At 40.4% G+C, this 17,894-nt stretch overlaps 1 protein-coding gene across 3 annotated transcripts in view; it reads right to left on the bottom strand.

Annotated features, from left to right (window-relative positions):
- Positions 1 to 8,685: 8,685 nt before the first annotated feature.
- The window catches only part of NPL (N-acetylneuraminate pyruvate lyase), a 35,229-nt gene continuing 26,020 nt past the window's right edge, over positions 8,686 to 17,894 (bottom strand). Inside the window, exons 10-12 of one of the 3 annotated variants that reach the window (XM_077763237.1) lie at positions 15,658 to 15,742; positions 12,443 to 12,482; positions 8,686 to 8,989 (exon numbers count right to left, since the gene is read on the bottom strand). In XM_077763237.1, coding sequence (XP_077619363.1) covers positions 8,805 to 8,989; positions 12,443 to 12,482; positions 15,658 to 15,742 — 310 coding nt within the window. In that variant the 3' untranslated portion in view covers positions 8,686 to 8,804. Of the gene's footprint in view, positions 8,990 to 12,442; positions 12,483 to 15,657; positions 15,743 to 16,310; positions 16,463 to 17,894 lie in introns of those variants that run through there. The other 2 variants (XR_013334913.1, XM_077763238.1) reach the window with 2 other exon arrangements.

Raw genomic sequence — 17,894 nt, 5'->3', positions numbered from 1 at the left:
TCTCTCTTTCCAGAGGAAGCAAGCTGAAGCCTCTGGCCAACAGCTAGGAAGGATCTCAGGCTTGCTCACTACTTCTTAAGTGAACCTAGAAACATATTCTCCAGCTCCAGTTGAGCCTTGAGGTGAGTAAATCTCTGGTCAATAGCTTGACTACAACCTTGTAAAAGAACCTTGAGGCAGAATCACTCAGTTAAGCTGCTAATTTTGGGGTGATTTGTTACACAGAATAAATAACAAATACAAATGTCTTCTATATTCAGGTTCTATTTTTCTTTTATTCCTTTCTGCCACTTCCTTAGTTTAGGGCTTCACCATTGGGTGCCAATTGCAATGGGCCACCAAATGGTTTACCTGTTCCCAGTCTCCGTCTTCCAATCTACTCATCACATTGCTTCAAGAGTATACATTTTTAATACAAAGTCATGTCACATACCTCCCTATCCCATTTGCACATCTTTTGATAATGATGACTCATTGTTTTCCCTGTTCTTAACCCATGCTTCTTTGACCTGCTTGTTCTTCTCAAATCACTTAGCACAAGGCATTCTCTAATGGTTAGTCCCTGTTCCAAACAGGCACACAGAGCTCATTCAAAAGTCCACTCATATTTTTCATTCCCTACCCTCTATAGTTAGATGGAAACACAGAAAAAACTTCCCAACCTACAAAAAAATATGAGAATGGCACTATAATCTGGGCTCCATTAATAATAAATGCAAATGTCTATTGCAGCTCTTGCCTTGGGTTTCGTATCATTTTCAATTTTACTTTGCCATCTATTCATTAAAAGGTTTAGCAGCGATGTACTATTTCTCTGTTGTATAAAGAGCATACACTGAATGCCTTGGATAGCTACAAAAACTAATACTTCACTGTGTGAATGCTATGCCAGACACTATTCATTAAGAACTTTATATGTATTATTTGGTGCAATCCTCATAATAACAAGGAGACAGATAATATATAATTCTCATGTTACAGATAACTGAAAGACTGAGAAGCTAAATGAAATGTTGTAGGTCATAGAGAGTGGTGGAGCCGGGACTTGAACCCACACAGCCTGGATCTGAGCACATACTCCTCACCATGAGGCACTCCTGCCTTTCGTACAACCATGGCCATACTGTTTGCCATTTCATACTATGTTGAACACAATTCTCCATTGTATCAGTAGGCCCTTGGGCTTGAAATCTTACCTACAACACTAGTTAAGAGGTATTATTAAAAATGGACATATGGTTTTAAGATTCTTGGTGTGAAATATAGTCTGGTTTCCACCCAGTTAAAATTCCTATTCTGGCTCTGCCACAGATCATGTGTGACCTTAAGACATTTAACTTCTCTTTGCCATAGCTCCCTCATTTTAAAAAAGGGACGATGCTCTGTTGTATCAGTTCTAAAATATACTTTAAAAAGTATCTTGGTATCTTTAGAATAAGATGGCATGTCCTACTTTATCCGGGTATTTTTTCTTTTAGAGGTATATTAAATGATATCTTACAATCAAGAGCATCTTAGAAATTTGATGAAGCGTCATTGACCTACATCATAAAGTAACTATTAGGAATAGATAAATAAGCAAAAGAAATTCAGGACTTGGCATATACCATATTTAAAGCTTGCTTTTCTCTTTAAAAAAAAAAAATCTGAAAATTACTTTAAGTTCACGGCACCTATGCAGGTTGGAAAGCTGAGACCCCACCTAGAGCAAGAATAGCAAGAGGTACAGAGATAAGGAACCCAGGGTAAGTTGCAGGGATCAGTGTGCTCCAGAGCACAAAAAGGGATGTGCCACCTCTTAGGGACAAAATGCACCAACCCAGAATATCCCAGGAAGGATGTACATTTTGCCCCACCAGGCTTAGTTTTGTTAACAAAATAATAAGTCACAGGATCTTATTCTTCTAAGATTTATTTTTTTAAAACTCTTTTTAATGTTTTATTTCTGAGAGAGAGAGAGAGACAGTGTGAGCAGGGGAGGGTCAGAGAGAGAGGGAGATACAGAATCTGAAACAGGCTCCAGGCTCTGAGCTGGCTGTCAGCACAGAGCCAAACACAGGGCTCAAACCCACTAACTGCGAGATCATGACCTGAGCCGAAGTCGGACGCTTAACTGACTGAGCCACCCAGGTGCCTGTCTTCTAAGATTTAGTTTTAAATGTGTTACCACAGTAACCCACAACAAAAAAGCCAGAGAGGATTTGATCTAACATTAAATTCAAATTTAATACAGTAGACCTTGAGAGATGTGCTGTTGAGTGAGATACTGCATCGTCCCTACCTAAACAAACAATACGGAGTTGGGAGACCATGGCGACCAGCCTGAAAGACGCTAGACACAGCAAAAACAAGAAAACAAAAGTTCAGTCATTTTTTAAAAAACATAATTAACAATGGTATTAATAATGGTTTGAGATTTAAAGAATTGATGACTTGTTTAACGTGGTGAATGTCACAGATGAAGTGTATAATTCAGATTTCAGCAGAAATGATTGTCCAGATTTTGAGGATGAAGAATGTAACATATCTGACACCTTTACAATTATTCTTTTCCTTGCTACATAGTTATGGTATTCATTGAAATGCCAATTTCTATTGGAATTTGTTTTTGTGGTTTGTTGTGCATATGTATCAGTGAAGATTTTTTTGTTTTTTTACAAGCAAACATGACATTGGAAATCATTCACATGTGTTGTTTTTCTGAATCTATTGTACCAGTTGCTACTGAGCCATTTGTTTATCTGCAAGTTTATTCAAGGTCATTGGAGTTTGCAACTTGCTTTGTTCCACTTTTGCAAGTATATTTGCTTTCTCTGCCTTTATAAGGAATTCATTTAAATCTAGTTTACAGTTTGTCTTCCTTCCTATGTAACCCTTGAAACTCCATTTTCACTTTGGCCTTAATGATTTCTGTATTAAGGTGTGGGGTTTTATTTTCCTGAGCATTTATACATTGGAGCATTTTGTTGCCTGCTTTATACCAGCTGATACTAATATATTTCTACAAGGTAATGAGATTTTCCTTTTTTTCAGGGGTAGTTTCACATAGCCAGAATTTGTAATTTCATATTGGATACCAGCATAGCATGTACTATATTTTCATGAACAAAATAATGTTTCCCTCTGTAAATTACTTTAGAAAAACTTTCAACAAAAATAAATGGGATATACTCACCTATTAAGGGAAAGTTACTCTTAGATTGGAACACATAGCAAAATATAAATCTGCTATGTTTAAAAGAAGCATCTAAATTAAAAGATTCCAGCAACGCTTTAGATGCTCTAAATAAACCTACTAATGAAAAATAACGAAAAATGTTGCATGCAGTAAAACGAAATGCATTGTTGTGCTGCCAAGAAAAGTAAATAAAAAAATGCCTTAAAGGTCAACAAAAATGAAATGGAAAAATGAACCCAGGGAGGCAAAAGAACCCAGAAGTAAGCATCGGCCCTGAGTCTGACGCTCCCTGATGGACTTGAGCTTCTTGAAAGCTTGCATTGAAAGCTGCAAGAGGCTTAGGAGAAAGGAGACAAAGCTTGGAGGCTGCCCTAAGTGTGACAGCTGCCAGACACACACACACACACACACACACACACACACACACAGTCAGAATGCCTTACACCTTCAGTGACAAGTGAACAGCAATAGCGACAAAAAAAACAAAATAAAAACTCAAAAATCCAAAAATAACAATAAAAGCAAACCCAGAAGAGTAGGGAAATTTGTCTTTTACAAACTAGATGCTGGGTAGAGGGAAGAGAAAGATTCACTTCCTGTGATATTCCCCAAATCTCAAGTCAATTATTTATTTAAGGTTTATTTATTTTGAGAGAGAGAGAGAGAGCAAGAGCACATGCAAGGAGTGGTGGTCGGGGGAAGGGCAGAGAGAGAGAATCCCAAGCAGGAGACAGCAAAAAGCGGATGCAGGGTTCAGTCTCACAAATCATGAGTTCATGATCTGAGCTGAAATCAAGAGTTGGACACTTAACCAACTGAGCCACCCAGGCACCCCTCAAATCAATTATTTTAAAGGGGCCACTAGTCAGCAGGGATAAATCACCTAGATGAATTAAAATCATATCCTCTTTGGTAGAATGCATTTTCCATCCAGACTTAAAATGATTATTACAGATAAGGTTCCATCTTACAGAAAAAAAATCACAAAATGTGGGACACTTGGGTGGCTCAGTCGTTTGAACATCCAACTCTTGATTTAGGCTATCATGGGATCTAGCCCTACATTGGGCTCTGTACTGACTGTGGAGCCTGCTTAAGATGCTCTCTCTCTCCCTCTGCCCCTCTTCTCTGCTTGTGCTCTCTCTCTCTCTCTCTCAAAACAAACAAACAATCATGGATCGAAAGCACCATGCATAAGAACCAGCAGAAAAAAGAAACAGCCAGCAAGATTGTACTTTGTATATGTTTTAAATGTTAAAATTATCTGATACAGACTATGAGTGTACCTATCCTTCGCTCATGTTTAGTTCACCTTCCTGGTGAATAAATGGAAAGCCACTAAATTAAAGAAACATTTTGCTTAATTTTAACCAGAAAAATCATGATGCATGTTATCCAAACCAAACAAAAAAATCCAGATAGAAAAACATCAATTTTTCCACGAAATAAGTTTATGTAATTAAAAATAATTTGTAACAAGATACATAGTTGTCTATAAATTTTAATGTAATGAAGACTTATCATAAATTTTTCTTTCTTCACCATTTCCATAACCCATTTTTCTTGCAGAATAACACCTTTAGTTAACGTTCCTATGACTTACAAGGCCTTATAGGACCCAACTCCTTCCAGGCCCTTTGAACTCTTTCCTTCCTATTCTTTCCTTGGTGTCTGAACTCTGGCCCACTGGCTTCTGTTCAGATCTTCACACTTCAGACTCTTCTGTGGCTTGGAATTGTCAGATCTGTGGCTCCTACCACCTGGAATGTAGCCTCTGACACTCTATCTGCCTGGCTCCTTGCCAGTATTCTAATCCCAGATGATGTCAGAGGGATGCAGAGATGCCTCCTTCACTGCTCTGTGGGAGTTGGTCTCTCTTCTCCTGCACCCCTACCCTCCAGCACTTTCCTTTGGCCATACTGAGGAATCATGAAGGAAGACCCAGAGATACTGCAATTCTGTACAGCAAGGGAGAGAGCAAAAGGTAGAGGACTTTTGCTGAGTAGGGGATGATTCGCAGGACTGCTCAAATTGGGACCTCCAAGCTGACTGAGGTTATTTCCTTAGGGAAAAGACAGGATGATATTAATTGGGTCAATGTCTTGCGGAGTCCAGATAGCAACTGCGACCTGCCTCGCCTTGTGAATACTACCTGCAGCTCTTAGTAAGAGATGCTTTAGATGTGCCCATTCACTTAGCCCTGACGTGGGTCACTTCATTTCACTTCGGTCCAAGAATTCCCAGGAATGCTGTATGTGGTCATTCCGCCACATCCTCCAACCTGAGGCAGGGGGAACTTAAATGGACTAGACTGGACTTGGGACTATACACCACTCAGACGCTGATGTGTTTGCCTCCCGCTGGGAGCCCACTTCCAGGACTTCAAAGATAACTTTGCTATGTGAGTTCATATTTGGCCTACAGGGCCTCATCCAACATCTGGCTCACACCTGAGAACCCAGCACTTATGAAGGTCATTCTAGCTGCTGTGTAGAACATGCATTGGAGGTGAACATGATGTCCAAGCTCCTAGGTGGTCCATCTGGCATTGAACTTGAACACTGCCCGTAACTGGGATACAGATACAGGAAACAAAGTCCTGTTGGATACTCATTCCATATACATTTTGTGGAATCCATTTCATTATGTTTACTAATTGTGTGATTAAGATATTGTGTGATTAAGATAAATTCCTGTAGGGTTTTACCTTTGTTTGTCTAACTTAAAATGCTAAAGAAGTGTCCAATGTATCAAATGATTTCTCAAGAGTTACCAAAGGGTTGACAGAGAAAACATGATTTGGGTTAGTTATTTTGTTTACCACATAGCCATTTCTCAGCCCCAGAAACTCAAAGTACAAGGTGATACCCCACCTCTACCTAGGGCTTAGCTCCACTGTTCATGTAACTTTGATTCCAAGTTTCCTTCTTAATTTAACTGAAGGAAATGGGGTTTAAGTGAGCATGTGATAAGGATAGTGGTTAAATGGGTTAGACCCATTCTTTGCCCTTCTTGATTTGACAGGCATGGAAGTCCCACTCCATTTTTCCTCATATGAAAAGCCCCCGTAAGCTCAATGGGGGCCTGGTCTTGGGCTGCTGTCACTTTAGAATGTCCCTTAGTCCCGCCCAACCCTGCCTTCTCTCAGACTTCAGTCAAGGGATTTTCTGTGCCCTCCGGGTGATCAGCAAGAGGAAATTGCTCTCAGCTGTAGCAAACAGCTTTCTGGGGGAGAATATGCATCATCCCCTCCCCACCTCCGCTGCTGCCCCAAACACTATGGCATTTTCCTGCCATAATCTGTGAATAAACCCAAGAGATCCTAAGTAATACCAGTTCCTGAAAACACTTTGTCCTTCCACCATCCACAATGAATTAATCCCAGAACTCCATCAGGAAACAAACAGAGGTTAAAAATCTGCTTTTAGTACTGTGCTGGGTGAAGTATTTCACATCATTACTTTAGTCAATATTAAAAACTAGATTCAAAGGTAACAGCTCATAACACTCCAAAAATTTACTTTTGATTGAAGGCATTATTCGTAACCCATTGTTATGTAACACTCATTCATTTCCAAGGAGTTGGATGTTAGAATACACAGAATGAATAAATAGAATACATCATGGACAGCCAAGATTTATCTTCATTGAAAAAATTAATTTGTCTTTAGTATAGTTAAGTAAGGATATGACTTCCTCACAACCAAAAACCTCACTTTTCTTCCTTTAGAAAATTAATGGCTATAAAAATATTATCAGGGGTGCCTGGGTGGCTCAGTTAGCTGGGCGTCTGACTTCAGCTCAGGTCATGATTTCATGGTTTGTGAGTTTGAGCCCCGCATGGGGCTCTGTACTGACAGCTCAGAGCCTGGAGCCTGCTTCCGATTCTGTGACTCCCTCTCTCTCTGTCCCTCCCCTGCTTGTGTGCTCTCTCTCTCTCTCTAAAGAATGGATAAACAATTAAAAAAAAAACAACGAAAAAGTTTCAATGAGAAAGAATATAAGCTCACATAAACCACTGTAGTTCAGTCTCCTATTCAGATGCCTTACTTCCCAGCTGTGAAGGAGAGAGAACTATGAGAAAACCATGCATGTCATTCCTGAGCAGAAAGAGGAGTGAGGAGACATAAATACAAGAACCCTTAAGTAGCTGGTCAATTGGCAAGGGTAACTGAATCCACAGATAATTTCAAATTCTCATTTTGAAAAAATTCTCTTCTTAATTTTAAGAGATAAAAAACAAAGAGTAGGGGGACCCTGGATGCCTCAGTCGGTTGAGCATCTGACTTAGGCTCAGGTCATGATCTCACCGTTCATGGTTTCGAGTCCCCATTGGGCTCTCCGCTGTCAGCGCAGAGCCCACTTCAAATCCTTTGTCTCCCTCTTTCTGACCCTCCCCAGCTTGTGCTCTCTCTCTCTCGCTAAGAGATAATAAACATTAAAAAATAAAAAGTATACCTGACATGAATTTCAAATACTTGCTCTTTGCCAATGAGCAGACTCATTAGAGAAGAAACAAAAACAAAATCTTAGATAATTAATAGACTGGATAGCCAGGTTTAAAATCACCAGGGGTTGACTGGTAGTATACTTTGTTACTAGGAAGCACTCACAAGGGTTTCCTGGAAAAGAAATTAAACAGCCACGGAAATAGTACTTTGAAAGGAAAGAGTAAATAAGGTGTGTAGGGAAAGCTAGACTGAAATCAAATCTCTGGGTCCTCCTCAAATCTTCCTTCACTGAAGAAATGTGCTTGAAGGTGTGACCGGGAAATAACAGTGGCCCCTGGGCTCAGTGTAGAAGGGACATTGGCCTTCACTTCCAGCAATTCAGGGCACTGTCAGGGAGACATTTTCTTCTCAATGGGAAGTGGGAAGTGTGTGGTGTGCAGGGGAGGACCCTTTGGTTACTTGAGACTTTGAGCTTTGAGAAGTTCTCTGCATAGCAAGAAGTGGAGACCTGAGTTCATCTTTGGGGAGGGCCTTTTTCTGGTTCTGTGAAAAGCACTCTCATGGGCCCTTTAGTGGTCAAGCAAGTTTTCACCTAACTCAGTGTTTTAGGGGAAAACTGTGACATCACAGTTAATCTGAAAACAGACAGTCTAGAGTTAGACTAAGCAGCGAAGTGAGCTGGTGTGCTAATAGTTGTGTAGAGTTGAGTCATGTTGTAATTTGGTATTAAAGTAAGTGTACCCGCCTAAATGCAGTGGCTCAGAGCTGTCCTAGATTCCAAATGAATATTTATTAAAATGAAAGTACATTATAGTGGTTTAAAATTAGAAAAATTTTAAAATAGGATTAAGAACCAGAAATCAAGATAATGGGAGCTTCTAAAGGAATGAATCATTTATAATTTTCCTCTTGATTCCATTTCATCCATATAACCAGAAATTTCTCCACAAAAATTTTTGTGAAATATTGAACGACTTAGGGTTCATGACTCCATTTAGGGTTTTTGCTCCTTCACAAAAATAAAACATTTTAGGATCATAGAATGTACTCAAATACTTGTTGATTGAGGTGAGATTTTTATTTGCTAGAAAAGTGTTTAGTTCAAGTTCATTTAAAAAGTCCTTGAGAAATGAATGCAGAGTTCAAGGTACATATTCTGATTTGATAGAAAGGCACTAGATACAGGATTCCAGGTTTCCATCCTTTAAATCCGGGGAAGAAAGGAAATCCAGGCTCTCCAGCCTAGCTTTGGCTTCATTGATAAACGCCCTGGAAGCTCTCTGCAGGGGAGGCCGGGGTGGGCCCATTGGAATCCCAGAGACCAGAGTCATGATGGCTTTTGTCTGTGACACTCCGAAACCTCGATGGGAAAAACAAATTAGGAAATGTGACTGGAACTGTCCACTTTGCCATAAACATCTCAAAGCAGAGGTCATATTCTTACAGTGACTTCTACAACAGGATAAGGTGGAAATAGAAGAGGGGAACTTTTCCGGTCACTATGACAGACTGAGCAGACACAGGAAATCCCTCTTCCTGTCTCAAACATATAGAAAAGATGGACCGTTTGAAACAAATTGACAAACAGTGAAACAAAACAAAGGAAGACTCAACATCAACTTCAGAAGCAAGAAGGAGGGACCAAAGACTTCAGGAAGAAAGAAGTCAGTGTGGTGAAGAGTTGCTGAAGCCAACTGGTCCAGGAGGGTAATCTGATTCAGGGATACGCTGCCATGGATTGAATGATACAGGACTTAATCGCTAAGACAGAATTTAGTTCAAGTACATCTAAAAAGTCCCAGAGAAATGCACTATTTAAGAGGCTACTGGGGCGCCTGGGTGGCTCAGTTGGTTAAGCGTCCAACTTCAGCTCACGTCATGATCTCATGGTTCGTGGGTTCAAGCCCTGCATCGGGCTCTGTGCTGACAGCTAGCTCAGAGCCTGGAGCCTGCTTTGGATTCTGTGTCTCCCTCTCTCTCTGACCCTCCCTGCTCACACCGTCTCTCTCTTAGAAATAAATAAGACATTTAAAAAAATAAAAAGAGAGGCTACTGTTTTAGAGTTGGTGTTATAAAGCTGGTCAGGAATGCAAGATGAAGCCTTGGGTCTGTGCATGGTGGGGGGAGGGGGCGGTTGCTGAATTAAACTCCCTGTGTGAAACTGGTAGCCAGCCTGCTGGCCTGGGGAGAGAGAGGCAAGGAAGCTTGGTTTCTACCAGGGCTGTGGATGGAAGAAGATAATATGAAAGAAACCGCAAGCTTCTGCCATTTATGAACACTGGGTCCATATTTGCATTAGGTACTTGGTAGAAGAACCAGATTAAGATAGTAACCTAAAAATTGGTTAGAATTGGTGAAACTCCAACAGAGGCAAATGTAGAACCACTTGTTAGGACACCTTATAAACTAGAGCACAAAAAATTCTCCAGGAAACAACAGTCTCTGTTTTAAAATTTACAAAACACGTGAGAAAAAGAAGCCACACAAGAGCTAGCAAATGCATAACTGACAAATCTCACATCCTGAGAATAGATGATACACAATTCTGAAGCAGACCTCATAGAGATAAAAGAAGCAATAGAAACCCTAGGCTAAGATAAGGGCATATATAGATAAATTACAGAAAGATCTGGGGGAAAAAAACAAAAAGAAATACTAGAAATGAAAAGTTTATATCCAATGAAATGAAATAGTAGAAAACAGAGCTAAAGGCAGAATTAGGGATTCTGAAGATGGATCTAAGGAAACAATACAGCACAAACAGATACTTGTTTTAACTGGCTATCACTTTTGGATCCAAGGTATGAAAAGTACTGTCTTTTGCTAAGTTAACCAATAGTAACAATTGAACATCTAGAAGGAATATACTAACATGACCAAAGATATAGTTTGCTGAATGCAAAATGGCCCTCCCAGGCCTATTACAAATAGTGGAATAGGGAGCTACCCTCAGAGTAAGATTTATTTATTTACTTATTTTAAACATACACATTTATTTATTTATTTTAAATGTTTATTTTTTGAGAGTAGAAGTGGGGGAGGGGCAGAGAGAGGGGGACAGAATCCAGAGTAGGCTCTTCATGTACAGCAGCAAGCCTGATATGGGGCTTGAACTCACAAACCATGAGATCATGACCTGAGCTGAAGCCGGATGCTCAACCACTGAGTCACCCAGGTGCCCTGTAGACTACAAGTTTATTAAGATAAGTAACTCCTTGACTAACTCCTTGACTACACCATGAAAGCTCCAACCTGCTGAGGAAGTCTGAAACGATTTCTTTAAAGATATGTTCTTTTAAATCATAAAAATTATCCTCAAGAGTCCACGTTCAAAATACAAATATTCTGGGGGTGCCTGGGTGGCTCAGTCCATCAAGTGTCTGACTCTTGATTTCAGCTCAGGTTATAATCTCACGGTTTGTGTTTCAAGTCCCACATCGGGCTCTGTTGCTGACAGCATGGAACCTGCCTGGGATTCTCTCTCTCCCTTTCTCTCTCTCTTATGAAATAAACTTAAAAAACAAATAAGTAAAATGCAAATATTCTGGCGAAAAAGTATCAGCTAATATCTTAGGGCTATGTGTGACAGAAATGTTGCAGTATCACTGCTGGATGACCTTATATGTACACAAGTATACTTTTTGCTCTAATGTTAACAGTTTAATATTTATTTGAATGTACTTTAGGAACATACACAACTACCAAACCAAACCCACAATTCTGTGAAGTATGGCTTAGGTAGAACGAGGGAATAATAATAGGTGATTAATAGTACTTGTGGCACATAAATAGGACAAAAATCATGGAAGTGGAAGAGCGAATGGGAAACAGCACCTTTGAGGGATTAAGAGAGCTAGTGGAGGATCCTGAGAGAACGAGGGGCTCTGCATGGCTGGTGCTTGGAGCTGGGGGGTGGGAGGGAGTTGCCGGGAAAAGACAAAAGGCTCTGAAAGGGAGGTGGGAGGTCTGCCAAGAATAAACCTAAACCCTTTCCTGGACTTGACCCAAGTTCTCAGAAAGGGCCAACCTCCTCCGAAGTGGAGTGACATTTGTCATTTGTTATGGGATAAGATTTAGGAGACTGTGAGGAGGTTTCTCTATGCAAATTCACTGTATTTTCCTCAAGTTCTACTTTGTCCTATTATCCAAACCTCCATCCGGCTGAGCTTACTTATGTTAATAAACTCTTTTTACATTGCAAATACTCTTAGGAGAGCTGTCAGTCATTCACAATTTAGTAAGATCTGTATTCAGACTGCCTTCCTCCAAGCACTTGGGCTGTAATCAGCCACTGTGTGGTAGAATTTTAATGAGCAGGGGCAGGATGGTAGGAAAAAAGAATAAAATAATGGTGTGCAGGGTAGGGAGGCAAACAAAGTGGTAAAATGGAGGAATAGGATTTGTAGAAGGTGCCAAAGACCCTCCAACTAGGTTTACTTCACCATTTTATAGGGTTGGCCCTGAAGCTAGTATTGGAAATAAAACTCTGCCTGCAACAGAACAGGAAAAGGTGTACTTGTTGGGGGCACCTGAGTGGCTCAGTTGATTGAATGTCCAACTTCAGCATAGGTCATGATCCAACATTTGCTGGGTTCGAGACTCATAATCAGGCTTTGCATCGACAGCATGGAGCTTGCATTGGATTCTCTGTCTCCCTCTCTCTCTCTGCCCCTCTCCTGCTCTCTCTCTTTCTCTCTCTCTCTCACTCTCAAAAATAAACATTAAACAATTTTTTAGAGGTGTCCTTGTTGAACCCTCACAGTGATGGTGTTCCATTTCCTTTACACTCATAACAGGCAAAGCAGAAACTTACCAAGTTTGAGCACAAAGTTGATAAATCTCTGAATACAAAACTGGAAAGGAAAAAACACACACACACAAATTACAGTCAGTATTACTAAGCTGTGATAACAATTTAGAAATTTTGGAGGGCAAAGGACAGTAACCCCAAACTATAAAGCCCACACACCCTGGTTGGCTGAAGGCCTGTCAGAGTGGAAAAGAACAGCCAAGTGAGGATGGGGTTGAGCTCCACCCAGGAGAAGGTAGGATCTTTTCATATATGTAAACTTTATAAAAAGGACTCTTGCAGAAAAGAAGCGCCAAAGATAGAATTGTAGGACAGAGTTAAGATGGAGGCAGGCACCCTTTATCCATCTAGCTTGCAGAGCTAAACTATCAGCTAGTGTGGCTCTTTTCCAACTGGGGCACACCAATGTCTGGGGTACTTTCTGAGATCCCTAAGGGACACTTAGTCAAGGCTGAGGTTTATGAGAATAAATAATTTCTAGATGCTCAACATCCATAAATGCTATTTTCTGAAGCTGATGAGATGAAGGATTCTCATGTGATAGAGGTACAGGTTGTCCATTTATATTTCCTTTTCATAGTCCTTTTTCTCCCACTTTTGAAAAAAATAAAGACGTACCTCCTACATCACTGCCTTGGGACACCTCTGGGAACCACATAAAGGAGCAGATCAAAATACTGGTATTGGCACTGACAAAGTGATGGAGCGACTCCTCTAATTAACGGGTAACAAGTCCTCTAAAAAACCATAGGGCTTTCTACTTTTTGCTTTCAACATTATTTTCAATGTTGCTACCCAGGCTGTCAGCCAAAAGTCACTAAAGCATTCTGTGATTTTTAACATGACTCAAAAACTGTTCAAAGGATTGAATGACATTGCTGCAACAAAATTTCTTCCATTCTTACAGGGTTTCACAGCACTCATTTCCCTAAAAACAAAAAACAGAAATAGTATCGATGCTGAAATTAAACTCATCCTGGCATTAAGTAATATTCATTCATGAATTTGTGAGCTAATTCATAAGAAAAAGACTCTATCCATCTCATTTCTTAATAAGATGCATTTTCAGTAACATTTTACTCTTACATTGTTTTCATCAGTCATATACAGTCCAGCAACAGAAAATCAGAAAATTCTGTGCAGAATCAAATGTTAACACCCAGAGCTTTATAAACACATATGTATTTATTTCTTTTCTCCTTCATGCACAAACTGTGGCATATCACATTCATGACTCTATACCCTGTTGCCTTTTTACACTTAATATATCATGGAATCTTTCCAGACCTGTACATAGAAAACTACCTCATCCTTTTAAGGGCTGCATAGAATTCTACTGCATAACTCAAACACAATGTACTTAACCATATCCTTACGGATGGATATTTGGGTTGTTTCCATCTTTTGGTATTATAAACAATGTTGTCTGGAACATCTCTGTACATGTGTTATTTCACTTATGTAAATATAACAGATGGCATTTAAGTCCATTAGAATGAATAAAGTCTGCCCTAACTTTTTGCTTGTCTGCTTCCTCACTTGACTGTAAATTCCTTTAGAGCAGAGACAAGCATTAATGCAGTTATACACTTGTCCCAGTCCTTAGCTCCTTGGCCCAGTCCCTCGGAATATGAATGAGTAAATGAGACCCACTCACACTAGTCTTATATAAGGAAAAAAACCAGAGACTGTGGTAAACTGAGTCCCTTACCAATACCATTTTGAGTGGCACTAATGAGGGAAAAGAAAGAGATGGAAACTGGACCAGTCAATGAAAAGAAGCCACTAAATGGAATGACTCCTATCATAGCTGTTTTCACTGTCCACCTCATCCCATGGTTTCCCTGTCATGCAGCTTAGAACAGATTGAAATTTTCAGAAATAACTTTCTCTGGGAAACTAAGGAAAAAGAAAATAACCATCAGAGCAAAAAAAGAAAAAAAAAAAAACCAACAAAAAAAAAAAAAAAAAAAAAAAAAAAGGCAAAGTCTGCACAATTCAGACTTCCTATCTTAATTATTTAAACCAAAGTCTTGTCAATGTTTGGTTTAGTTGGCAAAGCTTCCTAAGCCCTTACCCTGTTCTTGCTCTCAGCTTCATATGATCTGGGGCTGAACAAAGGTGACTATTAAATCAGCTTATTTCAACTAGAAATAGGAAGTAGATTTAGGCTAGTTCAATGTTCAGGCCTAAAAAGTAGGGAACTAATTACTCCTGGCAACTGCTCCCTCATGTTCTTTCTGACTCGGAGATCAGGTCACTGCGTCTCCCTCCAACCTCCAGGATGCTCTGCACTTCTGCTCTGTAATATCTAATTGCCCCATAGGCAGCTTGTCCTGTTAAAAAAGATTCCTTATCTGAACCTTACTGGGATCCAGCACCTGCTCCGATCTTGCCTATTCCTTTAATTCCTGCTTGTTTTCTTGGGATGCTTTACTCTGTCACTTTGATTATTCTTATACTCCACTCAGTCACCTTTATTATTTACTATTTTGGAGGCCAAGTCCTTCTCTTGTGCCCACCCTATTTCTTTCCAGCTCATTCCGCTTACGTCAAGTACACATATTACTGAGCTACGAGATTGGTTCTGCCCTTCGTGAGGCTCTTCATTTTCTAGACAGCTAGCCTGTCCTCCACGTACAGGGTCTTCCCTGTAAAGCATCAGCTCCTGCTCCTTTTCTCTTCCTAGTTCAAAGCCAGTGTCTCCTTTTAGATCACTCACTAGGCTCTTGTTTCTGCCTGGTGGATGCTTCCAGTTCTCAGCACATTGCAGGTGAAGATGACTGAGCAGCTCTGACTCTGGCTTAAGTTTCCCCATTGTGGGTTACCCGCTCACAGCTTCTTCATAAACTCTGGAGACTTGGGTGTCAGGCCCTCAAGGGGATGGCATGTGTTCACTTTCCCAGAAATCTATCACTGTTCTTTCATACTCACAAAAATACTTTGAACATAGAGTAAAAGATCATTTGTAGGAGGAACAGAGAGAGGTCATCCCCGCATGGAGCCTGTCCTGATTAGACTTGTAGGAAACACAGACAATGGGGACAGGTTTGGTTTTAAACAAGAACAGGTCAGAAGCAGAAGGAAAATGAAGAGAGAGGCAGCTAGGCAATTTTAACAAGGGCAGGTAAGGCAGGAGTGTTGATGAGAAAGAATAAGCACTATCCAGGGGGAAAGAAAAGTGGCTGTGACTTATGTGAAGAGAAAAACAAGTTAACCTGATGGTTCAGGGCTGAAGAGAAGTCCTTTTGTTCAAAAGCCTCCAACATCTGGTTTGTCTTTTTTCCCAGGTAGTTATAGGTACTGGAAAGAAAACAGTATAACTGAAAGATCAGTAACTCAGCGGGAGAAGTCCAGGATCTTCAAATCCTTTTGATGCTTAAAAGGGAAAAATATACCAGGCCTTCCAGAAGTCTATTTTTTGGCCCTAATCTATTAGAGATCAGATGTCTTCAGTTCTGAGTTTTCCACCAACAGTAAGCAGCGCTAAGAGGAGGCAGAGAACACCAAAGGGGAAAAGGAAAAGGAAGAAAAATAGGAAAAGGATAAAGTTAGAAAAAGAGGGAAAATCGAGAGAGATGGAGTAGTGTATTTGGTAGGGAGTAACCGAGGCCAGCGTCTGCCTCAGGGCACACGCATAGATGCAATGCTAGACAGGAGCTGTGGATAAAATACAGCGTCGGAGCTGAGGCCCAAGTCTTATGCTGAGGAACTGAGTGAATGGGGCAAATTCCAGCAGATTGTCTTAAATTCTCTGCCCACTTTATACATTACCTGTAATATAGATGCTTAAACAATTCATATATTACCTAGAGATTAGTTCCTAATAATAATATTAATAAAGATAATAATGAAACAGGAGATCATTTACTGTCTGTTGTGTTCCAGGTGCTTGACATAAATCATGTCTAATCCTCTCAAAGCCTTGCAGGGTACTCCTGGCTTCTATTTCACTGTGAAGAAACTCCAGCTTAAAGAAGGCTCCAGAGTTGTGGCAACGGCTTCACCACCTCATGCTGCCATCTATTACAATTCAGCAAACATAAAAGTGAGAATAAGTTATTTGATCTGATAAAGTGTAGACTGAAAAAAAAAAGGTCTAACTCTACCAATAAAGACTAGACTAATCACTGAATTCTCAGAGAAATCAGCAAGGTAGATGTTTACAGAAATTCTTAACAAAGATGCTTCCTCAGTGTCAAGCAACCTCTCATAGAGTTAAATCAGTATCAGAAAAATATATTTCTCCTGATGTACCAAGAACAGAATGTTGTTGGTACTTCGTATATATAGACCCTGGAGTGGGCAGCAAGGGATTCCAAGAACGTGAAGTTCCACATTATCTTCTGGTCATAAAGTAAGGAAAAAGAAAATACAATAGCTGAGGCAAGTCACTTATAGATGTGGAACACTCCCAGGTCACAATATGTACGTAAATGTTGGAGGAGTTTCAGAATACTAAAATTCAAATCCCAGGGGTCTTTGGCATATTTGCTTAGGGAGGAATGTGGATGTACTTTGCTTCCAGGTTATGTTGAAAAGAATTAAAATGCCTAATGGGGGCCAAAATAGCAAAAGTCAAAAGGGTAAGAATTTCCAGGGGGAAAAATTAAGAATTTCAGAGCCAGGCATTCAGGTCTCCTCAGCAGAAATGCCCCTATAGTAACAATGGATACTGCAGGCCATTCTGGCTTGGTGAATAAGGCATGAAGATGATTCAACTTAATTATTCTTTTTTTTTTAAATAAATGTTTAAGTTATTTATTTTGAGAGAGTGGCAGAGAGAGAGAAAGAGACAGTTTGACTGGGGTAGGGGTAGAGAGAGAGGGAGACAGAGAATCCCAAGCAGGCTTCCATGCTGTCCGTGCAGAGCCTGAGATAGGGCTTGAACCCATGAAACTGTGAGATCATGACTTGAGCTGAAACCAAGAGTTGGACGCTTAATCAACTGAGCTACCCAGGCGCTCCCAACTTAATTATTCTTCATCAAAGCCATGCTCACCAACACATTATCAATATTACTTTGCTTCTTCCTATACTTTTCCTATAGGGAGGAAATGTACTTTCAGTGAATACAAATATTTCAGTCAATCCCTTGCAGGCACTTTTCTAATAAATTAGGTTAACATGTGCAGTGGACATGCTAATCGAATTTCCTGCCTTCCCTAGCCTCTGCTAAGTAGGCATCAGGCCACATGATTCTACTTTCTTGGCTGCAGGTGGCTGGGCCTTAGGCGAGCTGAGGGCGGTGCTATCTAGGGGTACCCGGAGGAGCCATGCTTGAGCAGCCATGACAGGTCGTGTGCACTGAAGCACAGTAAGCCCACCTGGAGAGCCAGAGAGGGAAATAAAGGGGTGCTCAGAGAGACACGGGGATGAGAGTCTCCAGGGGACCACAGACGGGAGAACGTTCTGCTGCGGCGGCTGAGAGATTTGCAGTCCTGGGTTCTCATCT

This window comes from Crocuta crocuta, unplaced genomic scaffold, assembly GCF_008692635.1.
Source record: "Crocuta crocuta isolate KB4526 unplaced genomic scaffold, BGI_CrCroc_1.0 scaffold3, whole genome shotgun sequence".
Lineage (NCBI taxonomy): Eukaryota > Metazoa > Chordata > Mammalia > Carnivora > Hyaenidae > Crocuta > Crocuta crocuta.
This window is presented reverse-complemented; position numbering and strand designations above follow the sequence as displayed.